Here is a 17395-nt window from a genome sequence, read left to right on the forward strand (position 1 = left end):
GACAGGAAAGTGGGGATTTTCTCCTGAATCCAGAGTAGCCCCACCTCCACCACATCCCTCACCCTGGTTTAAGTCTGCACAGAGCTCTTACTGGGTGATACGTTCTCGTTGTGTGTTACTGGTCTCTTCCCACTAAAATGTCAGCTCCACGAGAGCAAGCACCCTGTCTATCTTGTCCACCTGGTTCCTAGTAGGTGGGTAATAAATATTTGCTAACTTAATTGCTAAATGAGTGCGTGAATGACGGCCTTCCGAGTCCCTAAAGCCCCACCTATTGGGTTTTCTGAGACTCCCTCCATTCTTTATCTAAAGCTCCTATTTCACCAGCCCATTTTAGGGGGCTCTATATTCCAAACAGACTCTCTAACACCCCCCCCCCACCCCCAGGCAGACAGACTGGAACTGTGATGCTTGGAGGCAAATGAGAATGAAGAGAGATGTCAGGGAAGAGTGCACAGTGGGAGAGGAAACCACGGCTTTAATGGACTGACTGACTCTCTCCAACGAGAGCAGGAGAGAAACAGATGAAGCTGAAACGCTGGTGGGACACTGCGGTGGATGCCAGGACGGAAATGCAGAGGACCAGGATCTCTCTGCATTTCAAGGAGAATATTCACAATGGTAGTAACATTTCTACTCAGTGGTAATGATGCTCCTTAACATGCTGGGCGCTACTGTAAGCCACTTCTGAGCATTGGCTGCCATAATTGGCCCTTATGCAAGGTGGATGTCAAACAGGTGAGAATCTCAGCTAAGACAACCTGTGAGAGGCTGGCTCAGGGCTCTGTGTTCCTGGATGGCGTTGCCGGGTCACCCAGGCACTCGTGTGACTTGAGACATCCCTTCCGTGGTCCTCCAAAAAGGGTCTGGGGGCAGTTCTAAGGTCACTCTTGTTGCTCTGAGATCTCACTTTGCCAGGAATCTGGGGAATTTGCGAGGGAGTTGGTCATTTGCATCCCCAAATAGTGGCATGTGGGTACTGGGGTACACAGGGGGCTCTGTGACTGTCTGTGGGCATCCATGTTTATCCACAGGCACCTGTGAACATCTACATTCCGGACACATACGGAACATCTGGATACATCAGTGACTAGCTATGTGCATAGGTGCACGTTTGTGTAAATTCAAGCGAATGCCGGTGTGCATCAGTGAGCAAATGCCAGTATACATGCCTCTTGCACTGTTGTCCATAGCCGTGTACATCCCCTTCATTTAGACGTGTTCACAAGCATTCTATTCCCATATATTCTGTGCACAATTTGTGAGCCCACGAGTCAGTCTGCATGAGGACTCTTTATATAAAGAGTAGCCACCTATGTAAACGCACATTGCCTAAACCCACAAACAGCTCTGCCACAGTGTGCCCATCACACAGGGGAATGCCCCCCTCTACATACCCACAACCCTCTGTGTGCTATTCTGGACAGCCACGTACATATGTGTAGGTCTATCCAGAAGCCACAAACATGTTACGCAACTGTGTCCCTTCAAGAACCCCTGCACCCTTCCATGTATAATCCTCCAGGTCCATTCGTGTCCATCCTGTAGCCTTGAACATTCCTACACTCTTCTCAGTAGGAACTGACATCTGTATACATTCTGTCAGTTGCACTCTTAGGTCTCCCCGACTAACTCATTAGCACTGCAGTCAGTCCTGAAATATTCCTGAAGAATTTATGCGTTACTAATAAGCCTGGTGTTCTGCTGAGGTCACATGACACTTACAAGGGCTAATGGAGCCAGCTTCGGCCAACAGGTCTGGGGAATCCTTGTTTCCTGGAATAGCAAGAGAATGTATTCACCAGAATGAGCAAATTTCTCTTCCTTCTCACTGCACCAAATGTCCCAGCCAGTGCCTGTCTGCAGAACTGAAGTCAGATTTCAAGATAGTTTATGGCCCCGACACTACCCCGGCATCACACTAAGGACTGTATCTCCAGATTTGTCATTATATCTTAGGCTGCATCACTCTGATGGGAGCTACACTGAGGGTTGCATCAACAGACTGTGTGGGGTGGGAAGGTGCAGGCAGAGGTGAGAAGTAATCCCAAGGAACCTGGTAGGACTGTAGCAATGGGGGAAATGGGGACCCTGATGCCATGCACTGGCGGAGGGAAACTACAGAGGACAGAGGAGCAAATAGTGCATCGAGAGTTAGAACTCGGGGACTCCCTGGCTGTCCAGTGGTTAGGACTCCACGCTTCCACTGCAGGGGACACGGGTTCGATCCCTGGTCAGGGAACTAAGATCCCACATCACACGCGGTGCAGCAAAAAAAGAAAAAAAAGAGCTGGAACTCAACTCTCCTGACCCACCAGTGCTGAAGGGGATGTGGAAACTCAGAGTGCAACAGCTGCAGGGGTGGCAGCGGGTGGGGGTGACCAGTTCCTCCTGGAAGTTGTAGATATTGTTATGGCTCTGTTATCCCTGCCAGGGGGGTTCTGCAAGACATAGTTTGCCTTGCACTTGAGGATAAATGCTTAACCTGCAAGTGCAGACCTTCACTGCATGGCATAGGAGCCATCCTGTGCCCTGTGCCCTGCCACGTGCCACATCCTCTGTTGGGGTCCTCATGCTCAGGCGTCCCCCACATGAGAGACATGCTCTGACCTGCTCCAACATGTCCCGTGTGCTCAGATATGCCTGGTGGCCATCGGACTCTCCTTACACGAAGGGACATGTTCGCCATGAAGACATACCCCAACATGTTCAAACATGCCACAACATGCCCTGACATGCAGGGAAGGCTCCAACATATGCACACATGCCTTGGCATGCTCTGGGGGACCAGCAGGTCTCCAGCCTCTGCCTGAGTCTACGCGCCTGAGGCCACCTTGCCATTCCCGATGGACTGTAGGGCAGCAAGGAGAAGGCTGTTATAAATTAAACATTGAGACGCTACCTGAGCACCAGACTGTCATCCAGTCATTGGCTGGTTTTCTCCCAGGAGACGGCGGGACCTCAGGGTTGGGGAGAGGGCAGGGGAAGTGACTCGCTTAATTCATTAGTCCTAATTGAGATATCTTTGTAAATATCCCTTTATGGAAGGACACGATCCCATCATTTCCTGGGAATTTGCCATCTCTGTTTGTCTCCAACCCCTGAGTATCGCAGAAATGCCAACAAAAGAAAGAGCAGTCCGAAGGGCTGCTGGAGACTTAGCCGTGCTTCTGATAATGAAGACAACACCGAGGGGCAGGCGAGGAGGCTCAGAGATACACAGAGATCCAGGCGGCGTAGCAGCCAGAGAGACAGGGAGATGGGGAAACTGAAATACAGGGCAGAAGGTGTCACAATAAGAAACACAGGCAGAGTCAGAGATGCAGGCTCTGAAACACAGCCAGAGGGAGAGACAGCCAGAGACAGGCAGAAAAGCTTCACACGAGGGAGGACCAGAAGTGGGGACAGATGGGCCACGCGTGGGCCAACAGACCTCCCTCTGCCTTTTTCTGCCTCACCCAGTCTCCCATCTCCTGGGCACACTACCCGCTGCAGCAGCAGCAACAATCAAGCCTGATTCCTCTTTGGCCCTTGCAACCCTCCCCTTCTCTCACCCTCCCCCACTCACTCCTGCAATCATCTCCCTTGTTCAAAATGAGCTTCTGCAGCTGCAGCCCAGACAGCTGTTCCGTCTTGGAGCCAGCGCTGGGGCCTGGCGGCTGGGTCCTAGAGGGATGCCCTCCTGGGCAGCAGAGGGGAGTGGGAATGGTGGGGGAGGGCACAGGGTCACCTGGAGCTTGGGCACCCACCCACCCTTTACCCTGGGCTGAAATCAAAGCTCAGCCTCCATTCCCAGCATCTCCAGGGGTACAAACATCTCCTCCCTTGTCCCCCCAGGGCCTTCAAGGGCTGATGCTGGTCTGGCTCATCCTGTCCCACTCACTGAATCCTGCCCAACACCCAACATACATTCTGGCCCTGTCCTGTCTCAGGAGCTCTCTTAGGTCTGAGAATTTGAGTCTCTCCCCCACTCCCTGTCAGGGTCCTGGACCGTGATACAGTAACTATGGCGACATGGAAACAGAATTCTAGAGAGAGAGAAACAGAATCCTGACAGACAGACATAGACTGAGAGACAGAGATGGAAGAGATATAGTGACAGAGACACAAAGAGGCAGAGATGGCAGAACCAGAGACAAAAGAGACACATAGAGATAGAGACACACAGAAAGGATGACACAGACTTAGAGACAGAGATAGAGACAAGACAGAGATGGAGAGAAAACAGAGAGCAGGATAGAGACAAAGAGACGCAGACATGAGACACAGGCAGAGAGAGAGAACAAAAGTCTATCATATGTTGTAGATACATCGTGAAGACAGAGAGGAATAAAGACAACTAATGAGACAGAGATATGTGAGAGAGACACACACACAGAGACAGACTCAAAATACAAAGTTTAAAAATAGAGAAGCCTCAAGGCTGAGACAGAGAGAGACAAGGACTGAGAACCAGCTTGGTCCCTCAGATCTCCCAGTGGCAACTTCTTCACTCCCACACACAAACACACCCAACGCCACATCAGACTCTCTCAAAACGCCTGAGCCTCCCCCAGAAGCCTGCTTTTTCCTCGCCCAGCTTTGCGGTTGCTCCTCTCTTGGAGTTTCACAAAGAGGCGTCAGCCGCCCAGGGCAGGAGGTGAGAAGGATGCTGGGGGCACGAAGACACCAAGACGCAGAAACCAGAGCTTCCCTCTGGAAGAGGAGGAAGCCAGTTTTAACTACACTCAAGCAGCCCCAAAGCCCAGACCACCTCCCTTGGTAGCTGTCCATGGTGCTGTTGTTGGCAAAGGCAACATCTCAAGCCATTTCTATGTGTTGCATCAAGCTTGGGGTCTAGAGTGGCAGTCAGGTATCTGCCTATCTCGCCAGATCCTCACACGCCACCTGCCATCCCATCCCAACACCTTCACACACCCTGTTCTCTTGGCCTCTCTCCCTCCACGTTACCAGCTCTGTCTTTGCCCAACTCTTACTCATCCTTCATGTCTCAGGGCAAACATCACCTCCTCAGGGAAGCCTTCCTTGATTAACCCTTCCCAAATTTCTGCCCTCACGGCCCCCACCAATCTTTAATTATATAGCCATCTGCACAATTCCAAGTTCACTGTGTCTCCCTATGAAGCTTTGTGAGGAAAGAGATCAAGTTTCTCTTGTTCACTGCTGTATCCCCAGCCCCCAACACAGGACTTGGCACACAGAAGAGCTCAGTGATTGCTAGTCAGGGATGACTCTGCTCTCTGGTGGCAAGATCTATGTCTGACAGACAGACATAGACCGAGAGACAGAGATGGAGAAAGTGACAATGTGCACATTTGTTGGAAGGGTTGAGAAACAAAGACACGATAAAAAAAAACTATAAGAAGCAGACACTTCTGAGCAATGGGAGAAGACTAAGTGGTCACAGAAATACTCATCAAGGCTCAGAAGTTTCACCGGGAGGACAAAGGGGCAGTGGTCTCATGGGGCAGAACTGAGACCATTCAGGAAATACCTATGGCCCCAAATGAGAAAATCCCAGTGATAACAAGACGGACAAAGTTTTCACTCAGATAGCACTTCTGTTCTGTTGGTGGTAAACAAACAATTACCAAGATGATTTCAGATCATTATGAGTACTGAGAAGATAATAGAACAGGTTCAAATAATAAAGTGGGGACACTGTAGCTGGGGTGGTCAGGGGAGCTGTCTCTGAGCAGGTGACATTTGAGCTGGAACAGGAGGGGTGAGAAGGAGCTGGCTAGAGGGAGGACTGGAGGAAGGATATTCCCAGAGGATGGGAACAAGTGAAAAGTTCCAGAGGCAGGAAAAGCAGCAAGGGATGGAAGAGTGATCCAAGATCTGAGACTCAGGCAGGGGTCTAGCGATAATAATAATAGCAAACCTTATAGGCACCTTCCACATGCCAGGCACATGGCTGAACACAATGCTATATGGTACAATCTACTATTATCCCCATTTTATGGATGAAGAAACTGAGGCTTACCAAGTTGGGCCAGGGTAAGGAGTTTAGATTTGGTGCAAGTGAGACAGGAAAATGTTAAAATGAGATAAATTTCATACTCACAATCTAGAAGGATTTTCTAACAATCAGCTCTTTTGAAAAATGCAACTGACAGCCTCATATTCTTTTCCTGCTCCAAACCCCTTCAAGTTTCCCATCCTTTGACACTCAGAATGAAGTACAGACACCTCAGTCCAAATCCCTTTGTGACATGGACCCCTCTGGCCACTCAGGCCACTTCCACACTCTTCCCAACCTGGCACATTGTCTTCAGCAACTCCGAACAGCTTGCAGTGTCCATCCTCAACAGGATGTTCCTCACTTCTGAGCCTTTGTCCGTGCTATTCTTTCTGTCTGGAATGCCGTTGCTCTGTTTTCACCTGGCCAGTTCCTTCTCCACTTTTAAGACTCAGTTGGACATCACCACCTCCAAGAAACTTCCATTGCAACCTGGCTGATTTCAGTGCCCCACTTCTGTGCCCCAACAGCATTCCAGAAATATCTCTGTCTCTACACATACCATGTCGTGTCACAAGTACTGTTGATGAGACAGCGATCTGATTGAAGCCGGGGCATTATTCATCTCTATATTCCATAGTCTAGGACCCTTCCCAGTACAAAGTAGGCGCTCAATAAATATTTCCTGACATATTGAGGTGTTTGAGCAAAAGCCATTAAGTCCACAGTTAGGAACAGGTGAATAGGCAGGTGTGGGTCAAATCCACAATAGGCCTACTTTTCTCTACCTCCTTGGTCCCTACCCTGGTCCAGCCCCCATCATCACTCACCTAGACCAGTGCTGTGGCCGCCTCCCCAGTCTCCCAGCTCTCACCCTCACCTCCTACAGTCTGTCCTCCCCACAGGGGCCAGAGAAAAACTGTGAACACCTGAGTTAAGTCTCATCCCTCCTTTGCTTAGCACCCTCCCTGGCATCCCATTTATTCACTTAACAAGTATTTATTGAACACCAACTATGTGCTAGACCCAGTGCCAGGCACTGGAACTATAACTGTCAACATAAATGGATTTTTAAAAAAATCTCTGCCCTCATGGAGCTGACATTACAGTGGGGAGAATCAGACAACAAAATAAATATCAACTACACAGTGAATGTTAGAAGGTTAAAAGTGCATGTTGAAAAGGAAAGCGTGAAATGAGGAGAGGGAATGCATGAGAAGTTGCAAGTTAAATCTAAAATCCCTGCAAGTCCCTCTCCCCCGAACATGATGTGGCTCCCACCACCTCCCTGCCCTCATCTCTTCTCACTTTCCCACCTCACTCGCTCTGCTTCAGCCACACTGGTTTCCTCACTGACTCTCCAAAATTTCAGGCATATTCCCACCTCAGGGCCTTTGCACTTGCTGTTCTCTCTGCTTACTTCCTTCAGATCTCTGCTCAAATGTCACCTACTCAATCTAAAATAGTCCCCCCCAGCACTCTCCACTCCCCTTATATTGCTCTATGCTTCTTCATAGTACAGGTATCACCATGTATTATAAATTTATCTGTATACTTATTTATTTCTCCCCTACCCTGCCCTAGAATGTCAGCTCCACAAAGACAAGGATTTCTGTCTGTTTTGTTCACTGTCATATCGCTGGCACTTAGAATAGCGCCTGGCACATAGTAGGTGCTCAATAAATATTTGTTGAATAAATGAATGAGTGAATGAATGAATGGAGAGACCCTCCAAGAGAATTCTTGTTGTAGAATAAGAGGAAGAGGGATCAGTAGTGTATTTAGGGCTGTTCATAAATATTTGGCCGCTCTTCTCTGTCCAGGTCATAGTAGGACCACACTTCTCACCCTCTTTGAGGTTAAGCATGCCATGTGACTTGTGCTGGCCAATGAAATGTGAGCAGAAGTAACGTGTCACTTCTAGGGAAGAGCTTTAGGAGCCAGTGGGGGCTACGCTGTACCTTCCTTTCCCTGCTTCAGTGATCATGTCACCATAGAGCCTGCATCATTCTAGGTCCATGACGACCATGGACAGAGCTCTCCAGCCAACATGGATACAGAGTTCAAGCACAAAATAAACCTGTGCAGTATTAAACCACCGAGATATGAGGCCACGAGTTATGGCAGTGTTACCTTGCCTCTCTTGACTGATACTGAGTATTGGGGTCCTTCCCCCCTGCACAGAAAACTGTCAAGAAAACACATAGATTCTGAACTTTGGTTTTTACTGGGAAGTCCTCAAACAGCCTCTTGCTGATAGCTGCTCAGACCCTCCCTGTTCCTCCCATGAGGAAAAGGGTCCTCCCCAAACAGAATATCCCTCCTCCATCTCCCCTTCCTTCCCTCCATCCCTCAAGGAGGAGGGGATGGACAAGGGCATAACATATAGGATGCAGGTAACTCACTTCAGGCCCCGTAATGACAGCAGCTGCTGGCCATGGGGCTGACAATTCTTAGTCTGGTTCTGAATTTATGACCCCCCAGGTGAGAAGCCATTCCACTGAAGGCTCCATCTCACAGGGATGGTTTATGGCTGGGAGTTGGCCAAAGGGAGTAGCAGTGGCAGCTTCTCCCTCCCCGCCCCACTTTCAGGGATGATCTGTAACACCATCTCTCAGAATCTCTTAGCATGCTAAACTGTTTCTCTGGATCAGATCCGGGAGGGGAAACCAGAGACAAGAATGGCCTGAGGGTCTGGGCTCACCCTTACCTCACAGAGATCGTTTTTAAAGTCCAGACCAGCATCCAACTGTCTGCCTCATGACTGGGAATTCTCACTACCTGGGTTCCGGAACCCCTCAGCTTACCCACGTCGGTGCCCTGTAGCTTCGCACAACTCCTCCTTACTGAGCACCGACCCTGTGCCTCCTCACTTCCATTTGTTCTCCCCAATCCTTAGGAAGGTGCATTATTGATTTAGACACTTGACAAATATTTATTCCATGCCTATTACGTGCTTGGCTACAAACTCTCCTTACTGAACACCTACTATGCACCCAGCTATCTTTCCATTTGAAGATGGAATCCTTATGAGGATGCGATTGTTGATTCAGCCACTTGACAAATATCTATTGTAGGGCTCCTCTGCATCAGGGCTTAGGGTTCAATAGTGAGTAAAACACAGATGTTCTCATGGATCCTGTGGCTTAATGGGGACTCTGAACTCCCCTTGACTAATGAGGTTATTGGAGTTTAGAGAGATTAAATAATTTCCCCAAGGTCATACCACGGGTAAATTGCAGGACCAGAATTCAAACCCAGATTCATCTCAGAGTCCTGTCACTAACTGAGCATTTACTGTGTCAGGCACTGAGCTGGGATTTTCAAGCATATACACATTTGACATAGAGGAGGTACTCAATTATTTTGTTGAATAAACAAAATGGGTGGATGGATAGAGAGATGGATGGATGGAAGGATGGATGCGTGGAAGAATCAATGGAGAGAGACATGATGGATAATGGGTGGATGGAAAGATAGATGGGTGGAGAGCTGGATGGAGAGATGGATGGAAAGATGGAGAGATGGATGGATGGGCAAATGGATGGATAGGTGAGTGGACGGATGGATGGGTGGATGAAAGGATGAGTGTAAAGATGGATGGATGGAGAGATAGATGGAAGGATGGATGGATGAAGGGCTGGATGGTAGACCTCTTACTCACCACAGTTCTGTGAGGTAGGAACTATCATTCTCATTTCATAGATGGGAAACCGCACCTCAGAACGGTGATGTCACTGGGCCAGAGTGCAAGTCGTGGAGCAAGTTAAGGGAAAGTCTGGATTTCAACCTATGTCTCTCAGACTCCCAAGGCACTTTCCTGAGCACCCTCATGTCACAGTCCCCTCCCAGGTGCTACCCTGAGTTACTTGGCATCTCACTCCATAGAGCTCTTCTGGCAAGGCTTAGTGAGACTGAGGGATGGGGTGGGGTTCAGGAATGGGAGAACTATTAGCTTTCAGCAGGTGATTTCATGGAAGCATTGAATCAAGGTCCTGTTAGCTACAGGTGGGCTAGAGTGAAGACCAGGTCAGTTTGGGTACACACACACGCTCACACTTACAGAAAAATCATGAAACACACAGGAATCCACCCACATGCATACAAACCAGGCACACACACCATTCATAGACCACTCACAGATACACACTTGAACATATATGCACACACTTCTAAAGACATACATGTCCACATTTATATGCACAAAACATGTACTTGTACATATTTGCAAAGACACATATACACACACAAAATCATAACTCAGAGACATGCTCTTATACACTATGTACACGTTCCCCAGACATACATGCTCTCATTTACACATATGCTCTACATAATACATGAACACATTTACACTGACTCAAACTTTTTAGATGGTAGGGGAGGGGAATCTGACTTCTGATTTCAATGAGACACCATCTCTCTCCCCCCTCAGAAGGCAATAGCAAGAAGTCTGTCTCAGACTCATGTATATAAACTTATATGCACACATGCAATTACATACATGCAAACCCATAGTCAGGGACATACAACTGCAGACACATCCACACCGAGATACAGCGAGTACTCAGGGACACACCCACACTCATTCTGGGTTGCACCCTCATGTACAGGCAGACACACTTGTGCCCTCATGCTAGCAAAGCACATACACTTTCTCACACCCTCCACTCACACACACACCCATACACACACCATGCATAGATAGATACACCAGGACATATTCAAATATCGCTTGATGTGACAGATAAACACTGTTTCACACCTTGGCTTCAATTCTGAGGATTTAAACTGCAAGCCCTCACCTGGGCCAAGCCCAGGGACAATTCCCTCCAGGAGCTGGACAAAGCCTGAGCACAGGGCACCCCCCTCTCCACTTGCCCACAACGCTTGGGAGCAAAGACCTCTTAGCTTTCAGTGTGGTGGCAGTTGGAGGCTAAACAGGGGGGCTGATGAAGTTGGCAGAACATCAAGCAAGAGGGGGAGCCCCCATGAATCCCAGTTCCAGGTATTGGGAGGAGTCCCGAAACCAGATTGAAGAGGGTAAGGAATGGGAGGGAAGGGGCATATCTGGAGGAGGCTGAGGGAAGTTTGCAGTGGAGGATGTCTCCTCCCCTCTCCCCAGGACCCCAGGACCACTATTATTAACCCCGAAGGAGTGCCCCCTTGCCCCCCTTCACCCCCCAGCCAAACTCTGTGGCTTGGGAAGCTGGAGGATGAAGGTGATAGAAGAGGATAGGATGGGACGGGGGAGGGGGCAATCCTGCAGTTTCTGGGGGCAGCATGAGCCCCAACCCCGGCTCCCACCCCAGTACGAGACCGGGCCTCCTACGGAGGGTCAGTTATGGGAATAAATATTCAGCACGTGGTGAGGCAGGTAATGAGGAGGGAGATGCAGGGGGTGGGGTGTTGTGCAGGGGAGAGAAAAGGAGAGACAGAAAAAAAAAAGATACAAACTCGGAGACAGCGCGACAGAGACAGACAGAGAGGAAAATAGAGACGCAAACCAGAGGAAAAAGAATAGAGTGAGACAGAGAGAGACAGAAAGAGAGAGACATAGAGACAGAGACAGAGAGAAGAGAGGGAGAGAGAGAGACAGACAAGGGGCTACTCAGAGACACCGAGACACAAACAGGGAGAGATGCTGAAGGTGGAGACCCTCGGAGACCCGGAGACTTCCCTATTCGGAGGCAGGGTTCCAACCAGCCGCCCGAATCTACCCTCCAGCTCCGCCCCACTCAGCCGGGACCAGGCTGAATTCCGCAGCCCTTCCGCCTGCGCCCCGGGGCCAGAGCGAGCCTAGTACATTGTTGCCGCTCGGACACTGCACACTAATAATAAGAAATAATAATAATAACAATAATAAAAGGCGCGGAGGTGGCTGCGGGTCCTAGGGCTCCTCCGCCTCCGCGTCCAGTCCCCAGCCCCAGGAGGGCGCTCCCCGGCCGGGCGCGCCGGGAAGCTGGGGGGCGGGGGCCCCCGGGGGCTGCTGCTGCGGCGGCGCGAGCACCACGCCCCCCGGGAGCGCCCCCTGCGCGGCGGCCACTCACGATTTTCTCGGAGGCGCCCGCGCGGGACACGGTGCCGTTGAGCCCCACGAGCGAGGGCAGCGTCTGCGACATCCAGTTGGTGACCATGGCCATGGTGCTCAGCACGGCCCCGATCTTGAGCAGCGGCACCGACATCGCGCCCCCGCCTCATGCCCCGCGGCCGCCCGCCGCCTGGTGCTCGGTCCCTTGCCACCCAGCCGCCCAGGGGGCGCGAGCGCGAGCTGGGGGGCCGGGGCCGGGGCCGGCCGGGGGGGCTCGGGGACGCGGGCTGCGGCTCGGCGCGCCCGGCGGGCTCCGCTTATAAAGCGCCGCCTCGGCCCCCCCCACCCCCTCCCGCGCCTCCCACAGCCTCCGCGCCGGGCACTTCCAGCCGCTGTGACGTCACGGCTCCGGCCCGGAGCCCGGCGGGGGGCGGGCGGCGCCCCGGCTGTCCCCACCCCTCTCCCCCGGCCTTTCAACCCCTCTGTCCGGAATCGCCCCACCCCGCAAGGGGCCCCCTCCGGCGGTATTCCCCACCTGCCCCCCACCCCCCGCCGCGGCATTCCCAGCCCCGCCCCCAGCGGTGTTCCCGCCCCTGCCCCCCGAAGCGAGGTATTCCCGGGCCACCCTCCGCTCACAGCCCCTTTCAGAGCCCCGGGCGCTCGGCCTGCGTTTAAATGGGCAGCCGCCCCACCCCGTGCACCCAAAGCTGGCAGGGGGCCGGAGTCGCAAGTCCCCACCCACCTACTGTTAGGACACCGACCCCGGCTCACTAAAACCCGGGAGAGCAGGTATGGGGCGGTGGGCTCCAGTGCGCTCCCTTGAATCGGGTGGCCAAGTGTTTCCTTTTCCCTTGAGGAAGGGGCTTCCCTGGTACCAGGACCACTTTGGGGACCGCTTGGTTGTTTCCGAACGAGGGAAGCGCAGAGTGGCAGGTCCGAAAGCAACAGGCGATTACTGGGATATGGGGAGTGGGGTCACTTCTGCAGCAGGAGGACCCCCATGACTCCAGGGGGCGGCATTACAACCCCGGACGGCCGACACGGGAGCTAGCCTTTTGCCGGCAAGTCCCAGCTGGGTCTCCACTCACAACTGGGACTTGGGGTGGGGGCGGGGAACTGATACTTCGGACCTTCCTCCAGACCCCAGGGAGCAGCGCCGGGGCCCGCCCTTTCGAAGGAAGGGGGAGTGCAGTGCCCCAGCTTTGCACCCACGCACCAGCCGGCGGCGGGGCGGCGAGGCCGCCAGGAGGAGAGCCCGGCTGGTTTAATTTCCTCTGTTTTCCCTGCACTCACGCCCTCTCGTGGCGTCCCCGCATCACCTCGCGCTGCCGCCGCGGCCGCTGCAGTCGCCCTCAGTTCGCGGCCGCCGCCGCCGTATGGAGGCGGCGATGACTCAGGCCTTTCCCTGGGCCGTGGCAGCTCACCGAGGGCTCGCCTCGGGAGAAGCGCTGAACATGGGGGTAGGGATGGTGGGGGTCTTGAAGTATCCTTTTTTTTTTTTAGCTTAACAGCAGGGAGAGGCAGGTTCTGCCCCTATGGGACTTCCAGCAATGACCTCTCTCTGCCTCAGTTTCCTCATCTGCAAAGTGGGTCGTTTAAGGACCCATGGACCTAATACGTGTAAATGGCTCCTGTGTCCTGAGAATCAAGTGAAAGCTTTATTGAACATCTACTATGTCCCAAGCACTGTAAACAACAGATTTAAAAAATGCCTGCCTGGGACTTCCCTGGTGGCACAGTGGTTGGGAATCTGCCTGCCAATGCAGGGGACACAGGTTGGAGCTCTGGTCCGCGATGATCCCACATGCCGTGGAGCATCTAAGCCCCAGTGTGGCAGCTACTGAGCCCGTGCTCTGGAGCCAGCGAGCCACAATTGCTGAGCCCCTACACCAGAACTACTGAAGCCCACGCACCTAGAGCCCGTGCTCCACAACGAGAGGCCACCGCAATGAGAAGTCGGTGCACCACAACGAAGAGTAGCCCCTGCTCGCCGCAACTAGAGAAAGCCTGCACACAACAAAGACCGAGTGCAGCCAAAAAATAATTAACTAATTAATTATTTTTAAAAATGCCTGCCTATGTGGAGATGAACATTCTATGGAATAAGTCAGACAACAAGTGGGGGTGGGGTGGGGAGTAAAATACCTAGGGTATCGGGAGGAAGGGGCATATGGACTAGGTAGGGGAGTAAAACTTTAATCGAGGTGGTTGGGGAATGTGACATTTGAGCAGAGACCTGAAGAAGGTGAGGGAGGGAGCCATTTGGATATCTGAAGGAAGAGTTGCAGGCACCAAGAACAGCAAGTGCAAAGGCCCTGGGGCAGGAGGATAAGTGTTCAAGGAACAGGAACGAGGCCAGTGTGGTTGCAGCAGAGTGAACTGGGGCAGACTGGGGAGAGATGATGCTTGTAAAGCACTTTGCCTGGGGTCTGGAACATGGTGTTTCATAAATAGTAGCTGACATTGTAATGATTTGCAGCTGATAATGAGCTTTAAAAAATGAGATACCTCCTTGCCTACTTGTACTGCAGCTTGCATTTATGAGTACTGAACACTTTGCAAACACACTTGCTGAGTACTGGATGCAACCTCCCATGAACAGTACAGCAACTTCCCTATTTACAAGAGAGGAAACTAGGCTCAGAGAGGAGAGGGGACCAGCTCAAGGTGACCCAGCACATAAATGGGAGCCCAGGATTTGGACCTAGGTGGGTCTGATTTCAGACCTGGGCTCCAAGCCCTTCCTGTTTAGATAATCTGGAACCCAATGAGACTCTCTCACTCTCTCACCATTGGTGATGCAGGAAACTGCCCTGCCTCCTCCCAGCCAAACTCCTCCAAGGAGTGGTCTACACTCATATCTGCACTTGCTGTCTCTGCTTCCTTACCTCCCACCTCCTGTATGCTTCCAAAACTCCTCTCACTAACGGCACCGGTGACCTTACGATTTGCTGGTCCCACAGTCTCACACAAGCCCTCATTTAGTCACTCTCACAGGTAAGTCTTCATGAATCGTTCCCTCCTTCTTGAAAGTCATTTGTCCCTTGACTTAAAGGCTGCACTATCACTGTCTCCTGCCTTATCCCTAAATGTCTCCTACGGCTTTGCCCTAGGTCCCTAGCCACTGTCATTCTGTATACTGTGCCTGGACCATCCATCACACTCACAGGTAGGGTTTTGGTTCCATTTGGCACACTCCCACCTCAGGACCTTTGCACTTGCTGTCTGCTCTACCCAGAGCACTATTACCACAGATACACATGTGGATTGTTCCTTTACTTCATTTACATTTCTGCGCTATCATTGTGCAAGTCAGAGCAATGCCCTACCCTTCTCCAGAAAACTACACTTCCCAGGGTCCCTGGCACACTGGCTTCCTATTAGTCTCACCCAATGAGAGGCACTGGAGGGAGACTGGAGAGTGGGGAGGAAGGGAGAGGCCAGGGTATTTCTTCTCTCTCTTTCTGCTTAGGGTGGGGGTGTGTATTCTGACGGCGGCCATACTTACTCCATGATCCCATGATCCCAGCTCCCACACAAGAAACTTTTCTTCATCACACTTCATCACACCCTTTTGTCATGTGCCTCCAGTAGCTCTGTGCTGTGGTTTATTCCTGATCATCCCATCAGTCTGGCTTCTCAACTCTTCCATCTCACACTTAACCAATTCTCTATGTTAAATTTCCTCTCTTTGAAACACCTAGACTGGTTTGTTTCCCTGATGGGACTCTGAGCGATTTGGCTACCGTATCCTGAAAGACATCCCCTGGCCACCTCATCTACAACAGCAACCCCTCTGCCCCCGTCCCCTCCTCTGCTCTATCTTTTTGAACAACATTTATCACCATGTGACATTATATTGTACTTCTGTTTGTTTATGGTTTGTCTCTTCCACTAGACTTTCAGTTCCGCAAGGGCTCCTACATGGCTGTGTTTTTTACAGCCTCATCCCTAGGGCTTAGCACAGTGACTGGCACATAGTAGGTGCTCAAGAAATTATTTATTGACTGACTAAATGAATCTACAGCTGAGGCTCCCAAAAGCATTTCTGTAGCCCAGATCTCCATCTAGAGCTCAAACCCCTATGCCCATCTGCTTCTTGGACATCTCCACTTGTGTGTTTCACAGGACTAATAGCACATGACACCCGCCAGAACAACCTCAATCAAAAGGCAAGGGCTTCCCTGGTGGCGCAGTGGATGAGAGTCCGCCTGCCTATGCAGGGCACACGGGTTCGTGCCCCGGTCCGGGAAGATCCCACATGCCGCGGAGCGGCTGGGCCCGTGAGCCATGGCCGCTGAGCCTGCGCGTCCGGAGCCTGTGCTCCGCAACGGGAGAGGCCACAACAGTGAGAGGCCCGCGTACCGCAAAAAAAAAAAAAAAAAAAAGACAGGCAGTACCAAGTATTGGTGATGAAGTGGAGAAACTTAAACCGCTTTCTAGTGGGAACATAAAATGCTGCAACTACTTTAAGAAACAATTTAGCAGTTTCTTAAAATGTAAACTGAAATTGACCATAAGACGCAACAATTCCATCTACCCAAGAGAAATGAAAGCCTATGTCCATGGAAAGACTTGTATGTGAATATTCATAACAGCATTGTTCCCAATGAATGAAACAATTCAAATGCTCATCAACTGGTGAACGGAAAAACAAACTGTGGTACATGCATACAATGGAATGTCGTTCAACGATAAAAAGGAACGAACTACTGATACATGCTACAGCATGGATGAACCTCAAAAATATTTTCCTAAGTGAAAGAAGTCAGACACAAAAGGCCACACTTTGTATGAGTAGTTTACACAAAATGTCCAGAGAAAGCAAATATATAGAGACAGAAATTAGATTAGTGATTGCCTGGAACTGGGGTTGGGGTGGGGATGGCATGAGGGATCTCCGGACGTGCAGGCCAGCGGCCATGGCTCACGGGCCCTGCCGCTCCGCGGCACGTGGGATCTTCCCGGACCGGGGCACGAACCCGTATCCCCTGCAGGCGGACTCTCAACCACTGCGCCACGAGGGAAGGCCCCGGCATGAGGGATCTTTTGCGAGTGATGGAAATGTTCTAAAACTGGATTGGGGTGATGTTTGTACAACTCTGCAAATTTACTAAAAGTCATTGAGTAGCACACTTAAACAGGTGGATTTAATGGTATATAAATTATATCTCAATAAAACTGTTTAAAAGGAGGAATATACCTAAACTTTCCCTGCAAGTTCCCGCCCCCCAGGAGCCCTGCACTGACATGAGAATGAGTCCTTCCTTAAATTTTGCACCCTAGATTTCTTGCTTGCCTCACCCTGGTCCTGGACCAAATGTACCCACAGTTAGAAACTACAGATAGTGCCCCTCTCACCTTCCTTCTCTTTCCCTACTCCATTCAAATTATCACCAATG

General features: G+C 51.2%; 1 protein-coding gene across 2 annotated transcripts in view; it reads right to left on the minus strand.

Annotated features, from left to right (window-relative positions):
• OLFM2 (olfactomedin 2) overlaps nt 1–17395 on the minus strand; it is a 63235-nt gene that overhangs the window by 35904 nt on the left and 9936 nt on the right. Inside the window, exon 1 of one of the 2 annotated variants that reach the window (XM_060007676.1) lies at nt 12013–12290. The exons of the other annotated variant lie outside the window; for it this stretch is intronic. Within the exon in view, the coding sequence (XP_059863659.1) occupies nt 12013–12147 (135 nt within the window). The 5' untranslated portion in view covers nt 12148–12290. Of the gene's footprint in view, nt 1–12012; nt 12291–17395 lie in introns of those variants that run through there. 2 annotated transcript variants of the gene reach the window in all.

This window comes from Delphinus delphis, chromosome 3, assembly GCF_949987515.2.
Source record: "Delphinus delphis chromosome 3, mDelDel1.2, whole genome shotgun sequence".
Lineage (NCBI taxonomy): Eukaryota > Metazoa > Chordata > Mammalia > Artiodactyla > Delphinidae > Delphinus > Delphinus delphis.